Here is a 26390-nt window from a genome sequence, read left to right on the forward strand (position 1 = left end):
CGGGCAGCTGACCATCAAAAATGTTCAACACGTTTGTGAAAGATTGGTGGGACTACTGCCCATCAGAGGGACCATGAGAGTACAGGTTCATAAAAAGAAGAGCCAGTCAGTCCCAGCGGCACCTGCCGGCACTAATTAACTACTAGTGGCGTGGGACCTAAGTCTCAGAAAAAAAACCTTGAAACAGTAGTCTTGGGTAAAAAAGGGGGAACAAAAACACTCAAGGGAAAAAATCAGGAGCGGTACAGGTAAGCCTCACAGTGAATATTACACTGAAACTAAAATGTAAAAGGTATTTTTGTCGTTATTTTAAAATAAGAGAAAGGAAAAGGAATACATGAAGGATAATGGTGCAAAAAAAGAGATATCCCTGAAGGGTCTGGCGAAAGATCGGATTGTGGAATAGGCTATCGTACCAGGTTTGAGTAAGTGGAGGTAACAGCATAAGGGATAGCTCTGTGTGTAAAGGCAAGGGGTATGACTACGGATAGAGTGAGAAGGGGGGGGTCCCACTGTAAAAAAACAAAGAAAAAAATTATTATAGATATCTGCGTATTATCTCAGATTTCCCAGTAGACCCCAGTTTTGACTGTTATGAAACTAAGCACACATGAAAAAAAATTTCAACTAAAAACGTGGACCTGGTAAGGGCGCTGTATCTGTTCCATGAACAGACAGGAACAAGCATTCAGAAGGCCAAACGGTCTTACCTTTTTGAACTGTTTTCTTTGCCAATGGGTTTTGCTGATGCTTTCTATGGAATACAGCAAAACCAAAGGGGAAGATGGACGGAGTGTTGAACATTGCAAGCACTTACCCCCAGTCAACTGATCTAGGTTGAATCCATCATCATTCTTTAGATCACCATGCCACCCCAGTTCAGACATGGCCATATGCAAATCAGTCTCACCCTGTACCTCATGGGAACAGTCCAGCCCGAACTGCCAAGCCATGTCTTCCCTGGACCGGAAACAAGCATCCTAGGACCGGTTTCTGGCTAATCAGCCGTCAGCATCCAGGCTAGCTTGAATCCAGTGGCCAAGTGAGCAAGGGACCCACGTCTGGGTATACCCTTCCAACTTAGGGCGAACAAAGCAAAACCAAAGGGGATGACGGAATAGGAGCAGTATAAGGATACCAGACAGCCAATTAAAAGGGTGCTAACATTTATGCTCCAGGACAGGGACAAACACTAGAAGAGGAAGGAAAGCCATTGAATAAAATTCAAGCAAATGAGAGTGACAATAACGCCAACCAACTCAACGCAATAGGCGGGCACTTAGCCCATTGTAAGCCTCTGGTATGGTCCATAAGAAGTGTTCGCTTACAGAGAAGCTAGCGGTATGGAAGACCTAAAACTAAAAAGTCTATTGGACAGACCTGGTGGGATTCTTCGATCAGTCATTTCTTACCTATTCTAGAGCTGCACATACGAACATACTGGACACTTGCTAAGCAGACCTACATCTGCAATGCCAAGAATCATGAACAGAGGGAGATTTGGGAGCCCTCTGCCTAGTTCTGCAATTCACAAACTAGTTCCACATTTTTGTTGGAGGTGCTCACACATGCCAGCATTTGGCAACAGAAAAGAGGAAAATTTAGAAAGACAGACAGGACAGAATTTACACAATAATTTGCAGTGAGATAAAGTTCACAGAAAAGTATTTTTTGTTTCAAAAAAGTGTGAGACTTGGACTTATTAGGAAGTGTTGGCGTGTATGGCTGTTGTTGAGAGGTACACAGCACGGCAGGGACACTGAATGCGTATGTTTCTGCATTGTGTGTTTGTGTGAAAGAAAGTCTGTGTGTTCTTGTGCATGGGAGACAGAGTGTGTGTGAAAGAGTGTGTAAGTGTTTGTGCATGGGAGAGAGAGTGTGTGTGAAAAGAGTCTGTTTGGGTTTGTGCATGGGAGAGAGAATGTGTGTGAAAGAGAGTCTGTGTGTTTGTGCAAGGTAGAGAGTCTGTGAAAGAAACCCTGTGTTTGTTTGTGCATGGGGAGAGAGTGTGTGTGAAAGAGAGTCTGTATGTGTTTGTGCATGGGAGAGAGAGTGTGAAAGAATGCCTGCGTGTGTTTGTGCATGGGAGAGAGAGGGTGTGTGAAAGAGAGTCTGTATGTGTTTGTGCATGGGAGAGAGTGTGAAAGAAAGCCTGTGTGTGTTTGTGCATGGGAGGAGAGAGTGTGTGTAAAAGAGAGTCATGTTGTGTTTGTGCATGGGAGAGAGAGACTGTGTGAAAGAGAGTCTGTGTGTGTTTGTGCATGGGAGTGAGAGTGTGAAAGAAAGCCTGTGTGTGTTTGTGCATGGAGAGAGAGTGTGTGTGAAAGAGAGTCTGTGTATGTTTGTGCATGGGGGAATGAGTGTGTGTGTGAAAGAGAGTCTGTGTGTGTTTTGCATGGAAGAGAGTGTGAGTGTGTGTGTGTGTGTGAGAGAAAGCGTCTGCGTGTGTTTGCGCATGGGAGAGTGTGTGTGTGTGAAAGAGTGTGTGTTTGTACATGGGGAGAGAGTGTGTGTGAAAGGGAGTGTGTGTGTTTATTCATGGGAGAGAGAGTGTGTGTGTGTGTGTGTGTGTGAGAGAGAGAAAGAGAGTCTGTGTGTGTTTGTGCTTGGGAATGGAGAGTGTGTGTAAGAGAGTGTGTGTTTGTGCATGGGGAGAGTGTGTGTGAAAGAGAGTCTGTGTGCTTGTTCATGGGAGAGAGAGTGTGTGTGAAAGAGTCTGTGTTTGTGCATGGGAGAGAGAGAGTGTGTGAAAGAGTGTGTGTGTTTGTGCTTGGGGAGAGAGTGTGTGTGTGTGTTTGTGCATGGAAGAGTGTGTGTGTGTGCCAGAAAGTCTGTGTGTGTTTGTGCATGGGAGAGAGAGTGTGTGAAAGAGAGTCTGTTTGTGTTTGTACATGGGAGAGAGAGACTGTGTGAAAGGTCAGACTATTTCAGTGCTTTGAATGGGCCGGTACATAGTACCGGCACTTTTTGAGTTTGAGAGGGAGAGTACCGGCACTTCAAGAGAAATGCAATACTTTTAATTGAAGAGTCCCGGCACTGCTCAGAAATAAGCAGGTACTCTGGTACAGAGTACCTGCACTTCTATTTTTCCATTTCAAGCACTTGACTTGCTTATCCAGGAATTTGTATTTACATGCAGCCTCACATATTCATGGCCCAGCCACTCCGAACACGAGTAGGCCTGCGTGTTTCTGAGCCAGTCATGCTCTACAGACACAGAGTTGTGTGTTCATGAGGGTATCATGCCAAGACGAGGCAGACCGATTTGCATATGTTAACGACGCAGCCTCTTGTTGATGAGTTTCTAGAGTAAAGTTGGCTTTGGTGCGACTCTCATTTGGCTGCTTCTTATTTGATGGCTCTCCTTCCTCTACTTGTGTCTGTCCTTCCCCTGGATCGGGAACGCACCACCCATAGGGCTAAAAGGCCCCCCCGTCGTGTGTCTCAGCCCAAGCTGCTGTGGCCTGGCTGGGCAGTGTCTGGAGTCTTATCTCCGGCACGCCCACATTTTTCGCAGGTCTTTAAAGACCATTTGCTAATTTACATACCTGTGTAAACTGGTTACTGAGGCGTAGTTTTTTTCTGGTTCCTATACCCCCTGGGCCTCCACTCTGCCTATTCCTTACATTTGTATTTTACATTTACTTCCGTAGTGTGATAATGCATTTCATGAAAAGGAATATAAAGTAGGGTTGCCAAAAGAAAAATGCCAGCCATGTGTTGTTTAAAGAGCCTGCAAAGATCTTGTCTTCACACTAAATAGAGTTATAAATAAAAAAGTATGTATTCATTTGAAATGTGACTTTTCTGTCTTTGTTACCTTTCATTGTCAGTCATGGATCATTCAGGCACCCCTAGAACAGAATTAAAAGTGCTTTCTATTTATGTTTGCTGTTCGAAGTATGCACAGATAAGTGCTCAGAATGCACCTGCGCTGTTCACCCTGTACCTCCCCTGCAGTCAGACGAGCACACTACTCACCCTGCACTCATGTGGCACTTCACTCACCTGTTCCCCTCAATGCTCTCTACAATCTCACTTAAACAAGCCCATCACTAACCATGCATTCATTAGTCCCACTCTGCACTAACATGCACACCCAAATTCATATGGTCACCTCACTCACCCTGCAGTCACTCCTCTCACCCTACTCTCACACTGTTTCATCGCTCACCGTACACTCACATGGGCACTCCTGCCACCTACACAGCACAGAGGGTTAATGTGCCTGCTACAGAGAATGAGTACCATGCAGATCACAGAACTGAGTGTGAGTAAACTATGAGGAGCGTTACAAACAAATGAAATGTTTGTCAGAAAGGTGCTATAGAGAGATGAGGTGCATTGTTGGTGAGTGGTAGTGAGGGAATTCATGGAGAAGGAGGAAATGGGGGAGGGGCGCCCCAAAAAATTGTTGCACCGATGGTGACCAGTGCTAGTGCGATCCCTGGCTGGGAGTGTTAGCCCCCACCGATGTTCGGGTCTAGTTGCGCCCCTGCCCTGGAGCATACCCTCATCCATCGTTACGATTAGATGACTTGTATCCTTCCACTGCTCACATTGAGGGAAGTTATTTTTCTTTTTCATTATGCACTCCATGACAATGCATGTGTTTTCTTGCGCTCTCTCGTGTGCTGCCTCCCACCTCAAACACAAACCACTGCACTCTCAGTGTAGCCTTCCCAGCTTGTCTGTAGAAACACAGCAAAAGGTATATTTGTGCACAGAATGACTAAAGAGCCGACTTTAAGGGTTATTTCTGTTTTATCTAACACATTCCACATATTGCACAAAACCTCAGTTCTTGGCACCCATAGGCTTTTATGGGGCTGGGGAAGGGGCTGGCTGCTGCACTCACTGGCACTGGATACAGAAGTTGCAAGACTGAAAAGGAGGTGTCTCTCCACTTCTGGAGGCCCTTAAATCTGCTGTCTGTGCTACTGCAGAGGGCCAAATGGCTCTTTTATTTGTTTCAATTGGGAGTCCTGAGGAAAGTGCAATTGGTAAGCATATTTCTTTAAATTCTGTTACGTATTCTTTTAAAATTCTGTTTCCTGGGTGAAATGTATTTGGAAAAAACAATGCTTTTTGTCAATACTGAAAATATTGAATTCAGTATTCTGAGATACCTTTGCTTTCCTCCAGTATTTAGATTTTTTAAAACTGTGCTTTACAAGCAAGCATTGGCAAAACCAATAGGTAGGCTCTCGCGGTATAAAAGCGAGACCCTTTGACGTTGCCAGTGATTGTAACAAATGTGTTATATATCCTCCAAACCGGTGTTGTGTCTTTGAGTCAAGCCTCTGTGGAGGTCAGTGGACTTATATGTGTTGTGTGTTTGAGTCAAGCCTCTGTAGAGGCCAATGGCCTCCATAGGTGTTGTGTCTGAGTCAAGCCTGTGTGGAGGTCAATGGTCTCCATACGTGTTGTGTGTTTGAGTCAAGCCTCTGTGGAGGTCAATGGCCTCCATACGTGTTGTGTCTTTGAGTCAAGCCTCTGTAGAGGCCAATGGTATCCATACGTGTTGTGTCTTTGAGTCAAGCCTCTGTAGAGGCCAATGGTCTCCATACGTGTTGTGTCTTTGAGTCAAGCCTCTGTAGAGGCCAATGGCCTCCATACGTGTTGTGTCTTTGAGTCAAGCCTCTGTAGAGGCCAATGGCCTCCATAGGTGTTGTGTCTGAGTCAAGCCTGTGTGGAGGTCAATGGTCTCTATACGTGTTGTGTCTTTGAGTCAAGCCTCTGTAGAGGCCAATGGTCTCCATACGTGTTGTGTCTTTGAGTCAAGCCTCTGTAGAGGCCAATGGCCTCCATAGGTGTTGTGTCTGAGTCAAGCCTGTGTGGAGGTCAATGGTCTCTATACGTGTTGTGTCTTTGAGTCAAGCCTCTGTAGAGGCCAATGGTCTCCATACGTGTTGTGTCTTTGAGTCCAGACTCTGTGGAGGTCAGTGGCCTCGATACGTGTTGTGTCTTTGAGTCAAGCTTCTTCTGCTCCAGAGACCCAGCCGCCATGTTAGCCCAGGAGTCACTGACATCCTGTAGTGTGCCCAAGACTCTAGAGTACAGGTTGAGTTTAAACTGGTAATTCTAGGCCGAGGACGTCTCCCTGCGGTTACTAGTCTCTGCCTAGAATCAGTAGTGCCGCTGGAGGTGTCCTGGTGCCTTCACTGAAACAAGCGGACAGTCTACTTCATGTGCATGAGAGGATGAAGCTGCAATGTGTCCCAATGGAGCAGCCTTTGAGGATGTCCATAGGGGCTGCAATCCTCCTTTACACTGTCTGGATCTTGTAGTCTTCAGGCCAAAGCTCAGCCTTGGAGAAAATCTTGCCACCAGAACAACTGGAAAGTTCCTGTGGTGAGTTATGGGTCAGAACCAGCTCACAATGTCCTGGCACCAATGCAACACTCGCGTCGCAGGGGCCCTTCAATTAAGAATGCGCCAGGAACTTCTCAGGTATCAGGGACCTGCTTCTGGGTGGAAAAGCTCACTCGACCCCAGAGATGTCTTTAACGCCAGTAAGCCTCAGACTCAGTCTCATGGGTGTGATCACGACTGGGATGCAAACATCAGGCACAGATCACACACACCACACTTTTGTGATTGCGTGCAGCTTGCAAGTTGATAGGAGCACAGGCTGCACCTGATCATCAGACTGACACCTTGGAATCAGGAGTTATGTCCCAGTTGGGTAAACCTTACACGTGCCCTACTTGACACCACAGTCTGGACCAGGGGCCACATCATGATCCTGTTTTCTGTGCTGCATCAGTGTAGAAGGGATCTCTGCGTTTCTTTTTGGTGATATCTCCAGTTAATGTAGGTTTTACTGACAATAATGCTTAGAAACAGAACAATCATTCCCTTTTTGTGTTTCTGAGGTCTGCTGTGAGTATGGAAGGAGCGCCATCTGGTGGCCATATCAGGTCTTCTGCTGGCTCATCATGTTTGGACAAATGGCCTAGCATTTTAATAAAGTTGCTGAGTTTATGCCTCCATATGTGTGACATTTTGATAATATAAAGCCTTCGATCTTTCGGCCCTCTGCCTAATCCGCGCCAGCTATGGTAGTGTTGTGTAGGGGTAACGGGTCTGGGTGCAACATTACACCACACAGAAGCACTAAAAAGCAGATCAGAAGGTTTTATGGGGCCTGTGTACAATCACTTCTCTTGTTTATGGTTTAATAGACCGAGATTTTTCTCCATCAACAACAATAAGTGTCTTGTATAGAAGTAACAAGACAGCTTACTTGCCCCTTGGGCCATTAATACAATTGTTGCAGGGTAGAACGGATAGAGAATGTGATACCGATCCAGGTGAATGCATACTGTGTAATCAGGAAATATAGTTTCAGTCTTGGCTTCCCAGCTTGACCAAACTGTGTGACCCTGGGCAATTACTTTTCTTCTGTGCCTCCTTTTCCATGATCATCACATTTGAGTGCCCTTTGAAATAATTTCGTCCAGGATACAGCTGTACTAAAACACCTCCTTTTATATGGTTGGTTAAAGGAAGGTGTTGCTCCATCTATAACATTAAAGTATTCTATAGAAGGCACAACAAACTGAGTTGCCTCTTGAGTGATTATTAATATTATCAAGGCAGAAAGAATGTGGTTCACTAATCCTAATGAAGACCACTCTATGCAGTGATACAATCTAATGCACTAAAGATAAACAATACAAAAATACACGTTTTGTAATTAAAAGTTTGTATTTCTGCTATAAATGTCAGTCACTTACACTTGCAGAAGGCAGGAGGTCCAGGCTGACCTCAGAGCTGTACCCCTCCCCCTCAGCAGTGCTCTTCCTCTAGGCAGTATGCAACACAGGTGGGGCCGTGTAGAATTGTGGGACGCGGCTCACTACCACTGCCCTATGTGTGTTGGTAGAGAGGTGGGAGATTGTTGAATGATGGCCATGTGATCTTAAGGCCCACGGGTGCCGGCTGCCCACACCCAGTCATTTCTGAATGCAGCTTGTCAGCATAAGCACAGCTTGTTTTGTAGCGCAAGCTGTGATTACAGTGACACTCGCTGTGAGACAGGCCGCGTATGCCGACAGCCTCTCCTAAAGCACTCCACTGGGTCTCTTTAAGGGGAGGAATCGGTGCTTAATTTAAGCCGTGGTTTCCGGTGCTCGGCTCCGGCACTTAGTTGTCAACACAGGCACTTATGAAAGGTGCCACATGGTGGCGCTGCATGTGTAATTTGAAGATAAGCAGAACTACAGTTGATTATTATTTCAATATGCATTTAAAACAACTAAACCTACTGCCAAGCCATTCAGCTTTGGGGCCCATAAACAGTCTGAATTGTAAAACCTTAACCAGTGTGATGATCAGTAGTCGTGCTGGTTCTGTCATTGGCAGCGCTGGCAGTGGCAATGGGCGGTGCACGCTGTGGTGGCCTCCTGACAAGGGCCCTGAAACAAATCTTTTAATAAATTAAGCACTGAGAGGGATACGGGGGAAATTGCCCCACCTCTCCCCATTTTTACTGTGCTGCTACGAAAGAGGCTGAAAGCTCAGACCAGCCAAATCCAAACCGCTTGGGGCTGATAGTACAGTCTTTAACCCCCTCATCCATTGTGAACTAGCACTTTACGGCACCCACTACCAATTATGTTTTTATTCATGGAGGGCAGCTCACTTTGCCTCTTTTAATCGTGAGTACTTCAGTTATTATATTGCAGACCATATCAGCATTCCGGGTTAACACTTGGCCCAGACATACCCACTAATACCCGTCACAGTTTTTTTTATTTTTATAAAATGTTCTGGATTGGCTGCATTATGAAAAGCTGGAGCTATTTACAACCCTTGCAGTAAATAACTGCTAAGAAAATAAATACTTGGTAGTGGAAGAAATATTGTATTGAAATTGCTTTTATATAGCGCCTACTACTCCTGAAGAGGTGCTGAAGCACTTTACTCCAGGCAGCCTGCTGCCCCGAAACCCAAAGGTAGTGGTTATTGGGTACTGGGCTCAGTCTTGTATTCTCATGGAAGCTGTTTCATGCATTTAGTCCAGTTAGTTTGCGATGGGTTATATTAACAGGAGCCAGGAGTGATCGATAGTGGGGGAAGGTCTGGGAGTTCACGCAGATGGTTGGTGGGATTAATAGAAGAGTTGGAGGTGATTATATTAGGATGACTACTAGGTATGACTTCAAAGAAGGGGAGGTTGTGCTTTTTTCAAATGTCATTAAATGGGGGCAATTTGCAGAAATAGAAGAATAAAGATTAAGGGAAACATGCCAGGCTGTGCTCAGAGAGAGGAGGCGCGCAGAGGATCGACAGTAAGAAGAGGGTCAGCCAAAAGAAACCAAGAGAGGACAATCAGAAGTTAAAAGTCAAGGGGAGTTTTTCGGCAGGGTTTTCGGAAGACGAAGGAGGCCTTTTGACTTGGCATGCAATCTGAAGATGCAAAACTGTAGAAAGAAACATCATTTGCATGTGAGTTAGTGCTGTGTTAGGTAGATTGGTAGGCACTAGAATCATACGAGCAGTCTATGGCTGCTGCTTGAGCACCGGTTCAGCAAGAACAGCTTCACAGCTCTGGTGCTAAAAGCATGAAGAACATCCCAGCTAATATACTATTCTTTAACTTGACCACTAGGTGGAAGTATTGCATTATTTTTAAGTTAAGGATTGTTTTCTGAACACAAATGATTTAGACGTGTTTCTTCCCTAGCGCCGACCTAGCACCAGAGAGCAGCAGAGCACTCTAAAGGGGGCATTTTTAGGTCGAGCCTGTCCCATTCCGCAGGAATGGATAGGATCGAATTTTAGTGTGCAAAATAGGTTCTCAAACCAAGGCCGGATTTCCAACAGTTCACGTGAAGACAAGCACGTGCATTTCCCCACATCAAAGCAATCAGCCTCCCTCCCACAGGCTTCCCCAGTGTGCACAGTACGTGCTGGCCTAAATTCTCCTCCCCCTAATTGCTTTCACAGCCACATCAAAGGGATCCTTTCCCGGCCGCTTTGCCTCAGGCATTTCTCCTCCCCTAATTATTCACCTTTCAGACACACGCTCAAGGCTCGTAGTTGCAACCAACATTTCTCAGTATTTAGGACGTTTGCAGCCCCACGATAAACAATTTCAGAGCAATACTTTGAATTGCCTGATACACTAAGGTGTGTCCCAGCCAGTTCTTCTTCTAATTATTCACCTTTCAGACACACGCTCAAGGCTCGTAGTTGCAACCAACATTTCTCAGTATTTAGGACGTTTGTAGCCCCACGATAAACAATTTCAGAGCAATTCTTTGAATTCCCAGATACACTAAGGAGCGTCCCAGCCAGCTCTTCTTAGCGGAAGGGCATTACACTTAGTTTGAGTGACAGCATTTTTCAGTAGAAAACGTACTCTAGGATACGAAATACGGGCACTTTTATATTTCCGTTTGAGGCACAGCTTTGGATTCCTCCTACACAAACATAAGTTATCTTTCCATTTGCAGTGGTAACTTTCACTTCGCAGACCAAAATGAATATGGCTTGCTCTTTCATTTATTTTTGTTCCGAATATGTCAGAGGCTCAGAAAACCTAACATCGTCCAGGGCCGACCACAGCTAACATGCAACAACCCACTACTCACACACGACGCCTTCCGCCCTCAGAAACAGGATGTCATCTAGAGGTGAAGTCCCCTCGCCCTCATCAGAAGGTACCACACCTCAAAAACACAGGCCAGCACTCACCAGCAAGCTGGCAGCTCCATCTACGTATATACGCCAACACTCAACAGGAAGTCAACACGTCACCTACAGACAATACGTCATGAGCGAGAGCACCGCTAAACCAGGTGTATTAATGTCACTACTACCTGAGGTATCCCAAAAGTTCAGACTCCAGCCCTAATCTGTAGGAAAATGTTAAATTGGTAGGTGTTATGAATCATTCTTGGGCATAGGAACCCCCCTCCCTCCTGCATGTGTCAGGTACGGATCCCCAACCAAGTGTGCAAACCTGCATGAAACGTACGGGTGAATGGGCACGAGCGCAGTTGCATGCGCCTGGACTCTCGTACGAATACTACAATAATGCTGGGGCGGTGCTTAGCTAAGATACGTTCATTATAGTTTTAAAAGATGAAGCGTTTGACATGTTGAGTTTCTGGAAGTGCTTACTTTGGTATGATAAAAAGATATCGATGGGGAAAATACGGCAGACGGCTAATTTTCATGTGCTTCCATGTGGAACAGAAATCGCTCCTTCTAGTGTTTATATTCAGGAGGATTTTATCCTAATGCTTCCATGCCTATTAATCTGAGACTAGTTTTTTTTTTGTGCGAACTGGACCCGAGACATCGGGTATCAGAGCGCTTTACATGAGCACCAGTTTTGTTACAGAAGAACACATTCATTTTTGTAAGGCACGGGGAGATTACCAGCTCTTCTTCTAATTATTCACCTTTCAGACACACGCTCAAGGCTCGTAGTTGCAACCAACATTTCTCAGTATTTAGGACGTTTGTAGCCCCACGATAAACAATTTCAGAGCAATGCTTTGAATTGCCAGATACACTAAGGTGCGTCCCAGCCAGCTCTTCTTAGCGGAAGGGACACTTAATTTGAGTGACAGCACTTTTCAGTAAAAAACGTACTCTAGCATACGAAATACGGGCACTTTTATATTTCCGTTTGAGGCACAGCTTTGGATTCCTCCTACACAAACATAAGTTATCTTTCCATTTGCAGTGCTAACTTTCACATTGCAGACCAAAACGAATATGGCTTGCTCTTTCATTTATTTTTGTTCCGAATACGTCAGAAGCTCAGAAAACCTAACATCGTCCAGGGCCGACCACAGCTAACATGCAACAGCCCACCACTCACACACGACGCCTTCCGCCCTCAGAAACAGCATGTCATCTAGAGGTGAAGTCCCCTCGCCCTCATCAGAAGATACCACACCTCAAAAACACAGGTCAGCACTCACCAGCAAGCTGGCAGCTCCATCTACGTATATACGCCAACACTCAACAGGAAGTCAACACGTCACCTACAGACAATACATTATGAGCGAGAGCACCGCTAAACCAGGTGTATTAATGTCACTACTACCTGAGGTATCCCAAAAGTTCAGACTCCAGCCCTAATCTGTAGGAAAATGTTAAATTGGTAGGTGTTATAAATCATTCTTGGGCATAGGAACCCCCCTCCCTCCTGCATGTGTCGGGTATGGATCCCCAACCAAGTGTGCAAACCTGCATGAAACGCTGTCACTCTACCGCCCTCACTCTACCACTCTACCGCCCTCACTCTACTGCCCTCACTCTACCACTCTACTGCCCTCGCTCTACCACTCGACCTCCCTCACTCTACCGTGCTCACTCTCCGCTCTACCGCCCTCACTCTACCGCCATCACTTTACTGCCCTCACTCTACCATTCTACCGCCCTCACTCTACCGCTCTCACTCTAGCACTCTACCACCCTCACTCACTCTATCGCCCTCGCTCACTCTATTGCCCTCGCTCACTCTATCGCCCTCGCTCACTCTATCGCCCTCGCTCACTCTATCGTCCTCGCTCACTCTATCGTCCTCACTCACTCTATCGTCCTCACTCACTCTATCGTCCTCACTCACTCTATCGTCCTCACTCACTCTATCGCCCTCGCTCACTCTATCGCCCTCGCTCACTCTATCGCCCTCGCTCACTCTATCGCCCTCGCTCACTCTATCGCCCTCGCTCACTCTATCGCCCTCGCTCACTCTATCGTCCTCGCTCACTCTATCGTCCTCGCTCACTCTATCGCCCTCGCTCTATCTATCGCCCTCCCTCTATCTATCTATCGCCCTCCCTCTATCTATCGCCCTCCCTCTATCTATCTATCGCCCTCCCTCTATCTATCTATCGCCCTCCCTCTATCTATCTATCGCCCTCCCTCTATCTATCGCCCTTCCTCTATCTATCTATCGCCCTCCCTCTATCTATCTATCGCCCTCCCTCTATCTATCTATCGCCCTCACTCTATCTATCGCCCTCACTCTATCGCCCTCACTCTATCTATCGCCCTCACTCTATCTATCGCCCTCACTCTATCTATCGCCCTCACTCTATCTATCGCCCTCACTCTATCTATCGCCCTCACTCTATCTATCGCCCTCACTCTATCTATCGCCCTCACTCTATCTATCGCCCTCACTCTATCCATCGCCCTCCCTCTATCTATTGCCCTCCCTCTATCTACCTATCGCCCTCCCTCACTCCATCTATCGCCCTCCCTCACTCCATCTATCGCCCTCCCTCCCTCTATCTATCGCCCTCCCTCCCTCTATCTATCTATCGCCCTCCCTCCCTCTATCTATCGCCCTCCCTCCCTCTATCGCCCTCCCTCTATCTATTGCTCTCCCTCTATTGCCCTACCTCTATCTATCTATCGCCCTACCTCTATCTATCGCCCTCCCTCTGTCGCACTCCCTCTATCGATCGCCCTCCCTCTATCTATCTATCTATCGCACTCACTCTATCTATCAATCGCCCTCCCTCTATCTATCTCCCTCCCTCTATCTATCGCCCTCCCTCTATCTATCTATCGCACTCACTCTATCACATCACCAAATCTATCACATCACCACCACAGCATCACTCAGGGGCACAACAACATCACTATGCACTACCACAGCATCACTGAATGCCACAGCATCACTCGTCGCCACCACAACATCACTCATCGCCACCACAGAATCATTCTGTGCAACCATTCAACAACAACTGGTTCAAATATGTTCTCTCAATGTTTCAAGCTTTATTACAAATGTCACAAAAATATGTTAATATTTAACTTCTGTTCTTGGATTTTCGTCAGAATAAAATACACTGAACATAATCTTCACAAAAGTTATTTACAAAAATTTAAGCTATTGCCATTATAAATTACAAAAACTTTTATTTAAGTATTAATTATTAAGAAAAATGAAAAGCCATTGTTATTTGTAATACCAATACATCTAAGTCACATAAATACAACACATATTGCATTACAAATACTATAGGTGTCACATTTGCGAAAGTTAAAACTATTGGGATTGTAAATGACAAAGCTATTAATTTAGCTATTTTCAAAACCAACACATAAATACAAAATGTGTCATTAACAATACCAATAACTCAAACTTTCCTAATGCGAGACCTATTGCATTGCAAATGCTTGTTAGGTCTTGCCTAGGCAGCGCACATGTGCTGCCCTAGGAGGGCCTTTAGCCATCGGTCTTCACTTTTCAATCACTGCACTCGTGCTTATGGCGCCATCCACCTTGCGGGAGCGAGCAGCGGCGCGGCCATGTTAATTACAAACATATGGTCGCTGCTCGCTCCCGCAAGGTGGATGCCGCCACAAGCACGAGGGCAGTGCTTGAAAAGTGAAGACCGCCGATCGCGATGGAAGCGCTTTTGGTTTACAGCAGCTGCAGGTCAGCATATCTCCCTCTCTCCTTGCCTTCTTGTCGCCCGGGCCCGGGGGCACCCGCCGGCTCGCTGCAGGGAAAAGAGCTTCTCTCACTTGCTCCTTTGATAGAGTGCCGGGTTTTTGTTTTGTTTTTATTCTTCGCTGGCTGCGTAGCCTCACCCAAAACTGCTTTGCTCTTTGTGAAGCCTCCTGTCCTTAAGCTGTCCTCCCACTGTGGTAGCTCACCTGAATGTCAGCGGATCTTCCATACTTTAGCTAACATCAGGGTTTCTTGTTGCCTTTCCTCTAGCTAGCAATATAATTTAACATTTACCCACCCCTTTTCTGGCTTTTCAGAAGTGCCTTTTCGACTGGATTTCCACTCCAGGCCATCATTTGTAGATGTGGACAAGCATCTTCAGCAGGCTCTCTAGAATGCAATATTCCATGAAAAGCCACAAAACAGTTCAGCGGCCGTGCATCTTTTGAGACAATATTTGCGCAACCCATAGAATAAAGATTTCAACCTGTGAGGCCAGCGTGTGGGTGAGTTTTAGTTTGATGAAAGAGTTAGTTACCTGTTTTATTTTCTCCGCAGGATGTGAGATCTGACAGCAACTCTGCAGGCCCTGTTTACACTCCGCACTTACAGATTCAAAATATAAACTGCAATAAGAAACAGACGCGGCCAACAAAACCGGTATTTCCTAACCTCCAATAAAACAACATGATTACCTCTGTTTACAATCTGGAAATGTTACAGGCCTGGAAGTGGCCGGTCAAAAGAGTGCAAAAAGAGGGCAGAGAAATGGATAACCTGTTTTTTCATATAGCGCTTGAAGTCGCCCTTAGGCTCTTGGCGCTGCAAATAGCACGATTTTACAGTTACAAAAGTGAAATATTACTGCACACATCGACCGTAGAAGGAAGGGAGGCTTTGAGCCTACCAGGATTCGAACGTGTGCCATGCAGATTACAGCAGATGTCAGCGGCGAGTTTGTAAATCACCAAAACTATGCTAGCCATGTAAGAGGTAGTGACTGTGCATCTTTTTCGGGGTTTCAGGCGGAGAGCCACATGTCTTCCTCTCTAGCGGGTTTGGACAGTCCGGGCCCGGGGCTGCCAGCCGGCCAACAACTGTGTCACATGAGGAGGCCACTTAATGAAGCAGCCCGAGCACAAAACATATAGTCGGCTTCTAAGCGCTATGAGTACTCTTAAACAGTTGATTGTTTAGGAGAATCAAGGGTAGCAGTCTGAAATTAGCCAGATGTTACAAGTGGCGTTTCAGAGGGTGATCCACGAAACAGCAATAGAAACAAGTCCAATATAGCACACAGTGTTTGATTCCAAGGGCACATACTGCCAGGCTGTGAACGTGTGCCCACAAGCGTCTGTAAAGGTATACATCATGGCCTGCAGGAGTGTTCAGTGGGTTAAACGCTCGCAGCTGAGGCTTGCGGCAGAGAGTGGTGGTCGCGCATCTGAATCTTGGCAAGACCGGTTTAGCCTTCTATTTGCTTAGGTTAGTAAATTAAGCATCTTAAAATTAGTCATAATAACAGCTATCCAAGAGCATAAATACTGCAGAGGTTCGGTATAAAACCCCGCATAAAAACAATATATTTTGACACAAGGGCAGATTTCTACACATCTGTTTCCACCTGCCCACAAACTGATCCACCATTGCACGTAAGCAGGTCAGCCGACAAAAGAGCGCACGCTGGGTCGCAACGTTGGCAGCGACCTAACAAATGGCACCTCAATTACACATAACTTCCTGTGTTTTTATTTACATAGGCCCTAGGAGTATTGTACAACTAGAAAGGAGTTTTTAACTTGTACTCTGTTGAGCTACATATTTGCTGTTGGTTGTCCGTTTGTATGTAATAATTTTGATATTGAAATTTTTGGCACGCTGTAAAAAAAGTAAATTGCAGAGCCCCACATATTTTTTAGGAGACCGCCGTCTGCACTGCCGAATGCAAGGTTGTCAAATACCAAAACGGTCTTGTTTTGGTGCCAACCCTGCTTCTTTCTTTTTGCCGTTATTTATCCTTTTATATGGCATTTGTGTAAATTCTTTTTCATCTCAACATTCCACCTGTCTTCCAATCTCTCTTGCCTTCTTCCTCCCCTGTCTAATTTTCTGAAGGTGAAAAATAAGCCCATCCCACACAAAACCCGCATTGGCATAGCCAATAGGTCTCACCTTTGGACTTTGTAAGTGTTTAGCCATGCAACAGTTGATGTTGTTGCACCAAGGATATTGTGCTGGATACCTAAACACTTATAAGGTCCCATAGGCGAGACCTATTGTCTATGCCAATGCGTGTTCTTTGTGTTGAAGCACTCCACGAGAGTGCATGCCTTTTTCAGCTGTTTCCCTATTATACTCCCCCCTCGCTATATTGCTGTCTCTCTCCCCCATATTTTCCTATCTTGTCAACTCCATCTTACTCTTGCTCATTTACTTTCCCTCCCCCATGCTCCGCGTTGCTCTCTTCTGGTAGTTTGCTTCTATCCCACACTCTCTTAGTTGCTTCTCCCTCCTGTGCCCACCTGGGGTTCTTCTCCCACCCTCTATCTTGCGTCCCCTGTCCTCTAATCCTCTCTCACACTGCTCCCCATCCCATGCCCTATGATTCTCCCCCACCCTCCATATTGCTTCTGACCCTGTGTTTCACGCTGCTGTCTCTCACCTGTGGTTCTCTCTTAGCCCCCTTTTCTCTCCCGTATGTTGCTTCTCATCTTGTCCACCATCAGCTACCAATTTCTTTCCCAGCAGCCGCAAACACACAGACTTGCTAAAGAATAACATGTTCTTTTCACAGTCTGTGAAAGCATTTTTTTTACCTCAAAGATTTTCTTTAAGAGAGCACAGAGCATATAGCTTGGTGCAGAGCATCTGCTTAGTATTAGCAAGACCCCGCATTCAGTCCCCAGCTTTGCACTAATTTTGTCTGCCATCGTGACTCTGGACTCCCAGAGAAGCTTAGGACATTTGGATATGCTTCACCAGGGAGAAAATTAGGTTTACAACTTTTGGATCGACTTCACCAGTGGGGGCACCAAGAGCCCTGGCACGGCCAGGGGTATCGGAGTGGAAGAGGTCTGGCCCTCAGCCTGCTGTCACTTAAGTGCACAACTCCCCCCTCTGATGGTTAACACCAGCTATGCTCCTGCCCTCCCAGAGACACTGCAGAGTGAGTACCACAGAGGGGCAAAGTGCTCGCTCCTCATTTCATCTCCACAAGTTTTTGGTCTGACTCCAAGGACTCCATACTTTTACAATATCACGATATTTAGATCTCACCTGTGAGACCGCTGTTAGCTGCCGGCAGGCAAAATTCTATTGCGGGTCAAAGTGCTTTGTGCTTAATTTTAGCTGGTGGTTGCAGGTGGGGTCCACGGGCAGTTAGTTTGGTGGAAGGGGAAAGGGAGAGTCTGTGGTGGGTGAAAAGAGCATGAGGTGGAATCATGGTAGTGCAGGTTGGGTTTTTGACACGCCCATCTTTCGATAGTGTCAGCTGCGAGCTTCTGAGCAAAATTGAGAGCTTACAAATTTTAAATGAGATGTAAAATGCGGAGGTGAGAGAAGATCTCTAAAAGGAGTGTGGCATGAGTAATTATGAGTGTGGCTTAAAGCAAGCGAAGTGCAGTCCAGTGCTTTACACTGTATGCTGCCTGACCAGTATTTAGTTTCCTCTTTGTGAGTTTTCTGCAATTGCATCCAGACATGTCACACAACAACAAACATCTGCCGAAAACAAGACAGAACTATTGACTTTGTGAGTGCTGGTTAGTTTAGTATGAATGAATAACAACAATGGGTTGGTGTTAATAATTTATAATTTGGAATTAAAAATGGTACATATGTGACCATCACTATGTACATGCTGGAGAGAGGCCAAGGAAAGAATGAGCATGTGATCTGAACATGGTTATGGGCCACTGACTCGCACTGCCTTCAGCCGCAGCTCCAGAGTTCTCAATCGTGCCACATTATGAGCCCCCTCACAGCCCCAGAACTCAACTGGACACCTAAATGCAACTCATCTCACATGTACCATACAAGTTTTGGAAAATGCAACAGCTCAGTCTTTTAGAGCCGAAACCTCTTGACTTTGCCAATACTTACTAAGGTAAGTTCCAGTTTCAATACAAAATACACTAGAGCAAAGAGTTTACAAATGCTAACTAATTCAAAGCAAACACAAAGTGATGATGGACGGAGCGCTGAAACTTTTCAGACACTCACCCCCGGTCAACTGATCTGGGTTTAATCCATCACCATTCTTTAGCCCACTCTGCCACCCCAGTTCAGACATGGCCATATGCAAATCAGTCTGGACCCTGTGCCTCATGGGAGCAGTCCAGCCCAGTCTAACAAATTCAAAAGGGCATATTTGTGAGTATGGTAGCGCAGGGCGGCGCAGAAAGTCACTTTGATGCGCTGCCCTACGTCACAGGGAAAGGGCAGGAATGCGCTATATTTAGCCAATACTGAGCATTCCCATCCGTTCCCCCTGCGCTGGTGCTGTATTGGCCATACGACAAGATAAAGTGCCAATACTGATTCATTCATCAAAACTATTTCTCCATAAATGCATGGACCACAAGACCATGCATCTGAAAGCTCATTAGTAGCTTTTTATTCAAATATACACATTTTTCAATCACAGAAATTCCATGCAATAAAACCAAAAAACACAAAATGGGGTTAAATATGGACACAGGGACTGGTGAAAAATCCAATTTGGATTGACAAGCATTCATTCACTCTCACAAACTCACTCATACAACATCATACCCAACACATTCAAGCACAAGGGAAACTCAATAAACCACTTGAGAGGCACCGGGACTGCCAAATCATACTATTTACACCATTAATTTCTCTTATATACACGCTGCACACAATTCAGACAGACTGTACGCTAATGGAATAGTCACAATAAAATAGGTGTAACTCCACCACAACTAATTGGCAAAAAGCTGTTTGGCAGACCCCATGGTCTACGCGTTTCGAATCCTGTGGTTCTTGGGATTCTCCTCAGGACCAAAAGAATCTAATTCAAACGATGCCGCGATGTCTTAATTTTCAAGATGATCTTTGAAAAAACTCTATTTTCATCACCCAGTGTCCCTTGCAGGACTTCTTCCTTTAATTCAAATCTACTATATAAGAGAAATTAATGGTGTAAATAGTATGGTTTGGCGGTCCCGGTGCCCCTCAAGTGGTTTATTGAGTTTCCCTTGTTGTGCTTGCACCTAGTCGGTTGAATGTGTTGGGTATGATATTGAATGAGTGAGTTTGTGAGAGTGAATGAATGCTTGTCAAATTCAAATTGGATTTTTCACCTGTCCCTGTTTACATATTTAACCCCATTGTGTGTTTTTTTTTTATTGCATGGAATTTCTGTGATTGAAAAATGTGTATATTTGAATAAAAAGCTACTAATGAGCTTTCAGATGCATTGTCTCGTGGTCCATGCATTTATGGTGAAATAGTTTTGATTAATGAATCAGTATTGACACTTTTTCTTGTTGTATAGTTTATAAGGCTCAGCCTTACTGATTAGGAGCCATACCCTTTTATGGTACTAGGTGCTGTATTGGCAGCCTAGCGCCAATGCAGGCATCCTTGCACCATGCTGCAAGGGTTTCAGCAACTAAAGAAAGAAAGTCCTGTTCGTGAATTAGTCGCTGTAAATACGTCCGTCTGGTCTAAAGGGTGTCTGGATCATGGGTCTCTGTGTACAGGAAGAGGTCAGCGTGCGTTTCCCCCGGACTTTACCCCTTTCTGTGTACTTAAGAACTCTCCTTTCAAATTAACGAAGTGCAGTGACTCTGTACCAGACAGCACCTGCCCAACCAAAGCACTGCCCATTAGTGCCAGGCCTCACCCCTTGCTCCTACACGAATGTACCCGATCAGTAACAGGCCTCAGACCTCACACCTTGCTTCTGCATACATGCACTTGATCAGTGTCAGGCCTCAGACCTTGCTTCTGCATACATGTACTTGGTCAGTGTCAGCCCTCACCCCTTGCTTCTCCATACATGTACTTGGTCAGTGTCAGCCCTCACCCCTTGCTTCTGCATACATGTACTTGGTCAGTGTCAGCCCTCACCCCTTGCTTCTGCATACATGTACTTGGTCAGTGTCAGCCCTCACCCCTTGTTTCTGCATCATGCACTTGATCAGTGTCAGCCCTCACCCCTTGCTTCTGCATACATGCACTTGATCAGTGTCAGCCCTCACCCCTTGCTTCTGCATACATGTACTTGACCAGTGTCAGCCCTCACCCCCTTGCTTCTGCATACATGTACTTGACCAGTGTCAGCCCTCACCCCTTGCCTCTACATACATGTACTTGATCAGTGTCAGCCCTCACCCCTTGCCTCTGCATACATGCACTTGATCAGTGTCAGGCCTCAGCATCACCCTTTGCTCCCACGTGCACCTACCTCCGTGCGGCTCACGTTCTCGTAGCAGTGGGACGTCCTGCTCTTCAGCTCCTTCTTAAACATCTCAGCCACGGCGTGGTAGACAAACTCGTACTGCTCCTGGGCAGAGAGGGAAGAGTTACACTGGGGGCAGTGGGGACAGGTGAATGCAGAGGAGAAGATTTCAGTGAGAGGAGGGGGGGTCCAGCAGAGATCCAGGAGGGCCAGATCCATGCCATGTTTCACGATATTCACGCATGGACGGCATGTAGCGGCCCCCAAGGGTCGCAGCTGCCTTTCCTATTTCAAGCCTATAGAGGTGGCTAAAGTCCGTGCCTGGGACACCGGGGCAGCTCGTCCTAATGAACGCCAGTTCGGGCTCAACTTTCCTGGTTTTCTGTCCATTTTTCCCCCACTATAAGTGTCATAATAAATAGAGTACAATTAGCTGGAATATGACCCTATCTAGCAGCGAACTAAGTAAAAAATGCTTTTAAATGTATGTTTTATGCATGCTTGAGGGTGAGAGTGTTTATGTGAGAGGGAATGTTTGAATGCAGGGCCAAATTTAGGGCTGTACGACTGGTGCAGCCGCACTGGGCGCTGACCTGTGGCGAGGGGGGTGCCCTAAGGGGGGCGCTGTGGTTAGCAATAACTTATAATTGGAGAGGTGAGGGGCACTTTTGCCCGCTGGTAATGAGGGAATCCGAGGAGGCGGTCATGGGGTGTGGGAGTGCCAAAAATCATTGTAGCACCCGGCGCCACCAGCGCTAAAACCGGTCCTGTTTGAATGTGTGTTTATGTGTAAACATGTGCATATTTATGTGAAACAAAGTAAAGGTCAAATGGCGTGTGATGTCACTTCCGCTACCTCTGCCGTTTTGGTGAATTGACGCCCATGTATCCACCTAAAATACATTTGCAAACACGTATTCAAAACTGATCTTATTAGATAGTGCGCGTCCTGAAAATCTGCCATGTGTCTGCGCTCCTTGGCATATGTTAGACACCTCCACACTAACAGAATACTGCCCCCGCACTGAGGTTATAAGGAAGTGCGCTGCCTGTGGGGCGCTCACAGCTCCAACAGGGACAGTCTCTTCCTGCAGGGGGCGCTCTAGGAAATGATAAAGAGTTGTCATGGCAGGCTCAGCTGAACCGCAACTGGCCACAAGAGGGCGCTAGACTGCAACAAATACTATTGTCATTATACAGCTTGCTTGTAGTGAAGAGCGCCTAAAAATCTAATCTCATTTTGCAGGAGGCCTAAAATGTAATATATCGGAGCTGCGAACAAGTGTACCCCCCCAAACAACCTCCCTCCCTCCAGCCCCCACCACACCCGCTCCCAGGCGGTCGCTTACCTTTGTCTGCACGGCTGACGGTCTCTGCTGTCTCAGGGCCACGACCACTTCAAACACGCTGAAATTATCGGGCACTCTCTGTGGGATAGAAAGGGGGCGCCCGTGAGCCATCGGGTAAAAGACCAGAATTTCTGAAGGTGCAAAATTCCCCAGTCCTTGCATCACACAGTAATCTTCACAACACCTTCGGTATCAAATCAGGGCTGCTACTTCTAAACTGAGTAGGACTTAATTTACACTTAAGAAATGCGCTGTGTGGACCCACTGATGCTCATGATGACTAGGTGCGTTGATGCATGCACTGTGTGGGGCCCTGGTGCTCATGACCAGTTGCATTGATGCATGCACTGTGTGGGGCCATTGATGCTCATGATTAGGTGCATTGATGCATGCACTGTGTGGGGCCACTGATGCTCATGATTAGGTGCATTGATGCATGCACTGTGTGGGGCCGCTGATGCTCATGACTAAGTGCATTGATGCATGCACTGTGTGGGGCCACTGATGCTCATGATTAGGTGCGTTGATGCATGCACTGTGTGGGGCCCTGGTGCTCATGACCAGTTGCATTGATGCATGCACTGTGTGGGGCCACTGATGCTCATGACCAGGTGCATTGATGCATGCACTGTGTGGGGCCACTGATGCTCGTGACTAGTTGCATTGATGCATGCACTGTGTGGGGCCACTGATGCTCATGACCAGGTGCATTGATGCATGCACTGTGTGGGGCCCTGGTGCTCATGACTAGTTGCATTGATGCATGCACTGTGTGGGTCCGCTGATTCTCATGACCAGGTGCATTGATGCAGGCATAGTGTGGGGCCACTGATGCTCATGACCAGGTGCATTGATGCATGCACTGTGTGGGGCCACTGATGCTCATGACTAGTTGCATTGATGCATGCACTGTGTGGGTCCGCTGATTCTCATGACCAGGTGCATTGATGCAGGCATAGTGTGGGGCCACTGATGCTCATGACCAGGTGCATTGATGCATGCACTGTGTGGGGCAACTGATGCTCATGACTAGTTGCATTGATGCATGCACTGTGTGGGGCCACTGATGCTCATGATTAGGTGCATTGATGCATGCACTGTGTGGGGCCGCTGATGCTCATGACTAGGTGCATTGATGCATGCACTGTGTGGGGCCACTGATGCTCATGATTAGGTGCGTTGATGCATGCACTGTGTGGGGCCCTGGTGCTCATGACCAGTTGCATTGATGCATGCACTGTGTGGGGCCACTGATGCTCATGACTAGGTGCGTTGATGCATGCACTGTGTGGGGCCCTGGTGCTCATGACCAGTTGCATTGATGCATGCACTGTGTGGGGCCACTGATGCTCTTGACCAGGTGCATTGATGCATGCACTGTGTGGGGCCACTGATGCTCGTGACTAGTTGCATTGATGCATGCACTGTGTGGGGCCACTGATGCTCATGACCAGGTGCATTGATGCATGCACTGTGTGGGGCCCTGGTGCTCATGACTAGTTGCATTGATGCATGCACTGTGTGGGTCCGCTGATTCTCATGACCAGGTGCATTGATGCAGGCATAGTGTGGGGCCACTGATGCTCATGACCAGGTGCATTGATGCATGCACTGTGTGGGGCCATTGATGCTCATGACTAGTTGCATTGATGCATGCACTGTGTGGGTCGCTGATTCTCATGACCAGGTGCATTGATGCAGGCATAGTGTGGGGCCACTGATGCTCATGACCAGGTGCATTGATGCATGCACTGTGTGGGGCAACTGATGCTCATGACTAGTTGCATTGATGCATGCACTGTGTGGGGCCACTGATGCTCATGACCAGGTGCATTGATGCATGCACTGTGTGGGTCCGCTGATTCTCATGACCAGGTGCATGGATGCAGGCATAGTGTGGGGACACTGATGCTCATGACTAGTTGCATTGATGCATGCACTGTGTGGGGCCACTGATGCTCATGACTAGGTGCATTGATGCATGCACTGTGTGGGGGCACTGATGCTCATGACCAGGTGCATTGATGCATGCACTGTGTGGGGCCACTGATGCTCATGATTAGTTGCATTGATGCATGCACTGTGTGGGGCCACTGATGCTCATGACTAGGTGCATTGATACATGCACTGTGTGGGGCCACTGATGCTCGTGACTAGTTGCATTGATGCATGCACTGTGTGGGGCCACTGATGCTCATGACCAGGTGCATTGATGCATGCACTGTTTGGGGCCACCGATGCTCATGACCAGGTGCATTGATGCATGCACTGTGTGGGGCCACTGATGCTCGTGACTAGTTGCATTGATGCATGCACTGTGTGGGGACACTGATGCTCATGACTAGTTGCATTGATGCATGCACAGTGTGGGGCCACTGATGCTCATGACTAGGTGCATTGTTGCATGCACTGTGTGGGGCCACTGATGCTCATGACCAGGTGCATTGCTGCATGCACTGTGTGGGACCACTGATGCGAACGACTAGTTGCATTGATGCATGCACTGTGTGGGGCCACTGATGCTCATGACTAGGTGCATTGATGCATGCACTGTGTGGGGCCACTGATGCTCGTGACTAGTTGCATTGATGCATGCACTGTGTGGGGCCACTGATGCTCATGATCAGGTGCATTGATGCATGCACTGTTTGGGGCCACCGATTCTCATGACCAGGCGCATTGATGCATGCACTGTGTGGGGCCACTGATGCTCATGACCAGGTGCATTGATGCATGCACTGTGTGGGACCACTGATGCGAATGACTAGTTGCATTGATGCATGCACTGTGTGGGGACACTGATGCTCATGACTAGTTGCATTGATGCATGCACAGTGTGGGGCCACTGATGCTCATGACTAGGTGCATTGATGCATGCACTGTGTGGGGACACTGATGCTCATGACTAGTTGCATTGATGCATGCCCTGTGTGGGGCCACTGATGCTCATGACTAGGTGCATTGATGCATGCACTGTGTGGGGCCACTGATGCTCATGACTAGGTGCATTGATGCATGCACTGTGTGGGGCCACTGATGCTCATGACTAGGTGCATTGATGCATGCACTGTGTGGGGCCACTGATGCTCATGACCAGGTGCATTGATGCATGCACTGTGTGGGGCCACTGATGCTCATTACTAGGTGCATTGATGCATGCACTGTGTGGGGCCCTGGTGCTCATGACTAGTTGCATTGATGCATGCACTGTGTGGGGCCACTGATGCTCATGACCAGGTGCATTGATGCATGCACTGTGTGGGGCCACTGATGCTCGTGACTAGTTGCATTGATGCATGCACTGTGTGGGGCCACTGATGCTCATGACCAGGTGCATTGATGCATGCACTGTGTGGGGCCCTGGTGCTCATGACTAGTTGCATTGATGCATGCACTGTGTGGGTCAGCTGATTCTCATGACCAGGTGCATTGATGCAGGCATAGTGTGGGGCCACTGATGCTCATGACCAGGTGCATTGATGCATGCACTGTGTGGGGCCACTGATGCTCATGACTAGTTGCATTGATGCATGCACTGTGTGGGTCCGCTGATTCTCATGACCAGGTGCATTGATGCAGGCATAGTGTGGGGCCACTGATGCTCATGACCAGGTGCATTGATGCATGCACTGTGTGGGGCCACTGATGCTCATGACTAGTTGCATTGATGCATGCACTGTGTGGGGCCACTGATGCTCATGACCAGGTGCATTGATGCATGCACTGTGTGGGTCCGCTGATTCTCATGACCAGGTGCATGGATGCAGGCATAGTGTGGGGCCACTGATGCTCATGACCAGGTGCATTGATGCATGCACTGTGTGGGGCCACTGATGCTCATGACTAGTTGCATTGATGCATACACTGTGTGGGGCCACTGATGCTCATGACTAGGTGCATTGATGCATGCACTGTGTGGGGCCACTGATGCTCGTGACTAGTTGCATTGATGCATGCACTGTGTGGGGCCACTGATACTCATGACCAGGTGCATTGATGCATGCACTGTGTGGGGCCACTGATGCTTGTAACTAGTTGCATTGATGCATACACTGTGTGGGGACACTGATGCTCATGACTAGTTGCATTGATGCATGCACAGTGTGGGGCCACTGATGCTCATGACTAGGTGCATTGTTGCATGCACTGTGTGGGGCCACTGATGCTCATGACC

General features: G+C 47.2%; 1 protein-coding gene across 2 annotated transcripts in view; it reads right to left on the reverse strand.

The window, feature by feature from the left end:
* Window positions 1–26390, reverse strand: part of PTPN18 (protein tyrosine phosphatase non-receptor type 18) — a 237907-nt gene that overhangs the window by 70896 nt on the left and 140621 nt on the right. For both annotated transcript variants that reach the window (XM_086940321.1, XM_086940322.1), the window contains exons 10-11: window positions 22217–22294; window positions 20874–20972 (exon numbers count right to left, since the gene is read on the reverse strand). In XM_086940321.1, coding sequence (XP_086796447.1) covers window positions 20874–20972; window positions 22217–22294 — 177 coding nt within the window. The remainder of the gene's footprint in view (window positions 1–20873; window positions 20973–22216; window positions 22295–26390) is intronic.

This window comes from Lissotriton vulgaris, chromosome 10 (genome assembly GCF_964263255.1).
Source record: "Lissotriton vulgaris chromosome 10, aLisVul1.2, whole genome shotgun sequence".
In the NCBI taxonomy this organism is placed as follows: Eukaryota; Metazoa; Chordata; class Amphibia; order Caudata; family Salamandridae; genus Lissotriton; species Lissotriton vulgaris.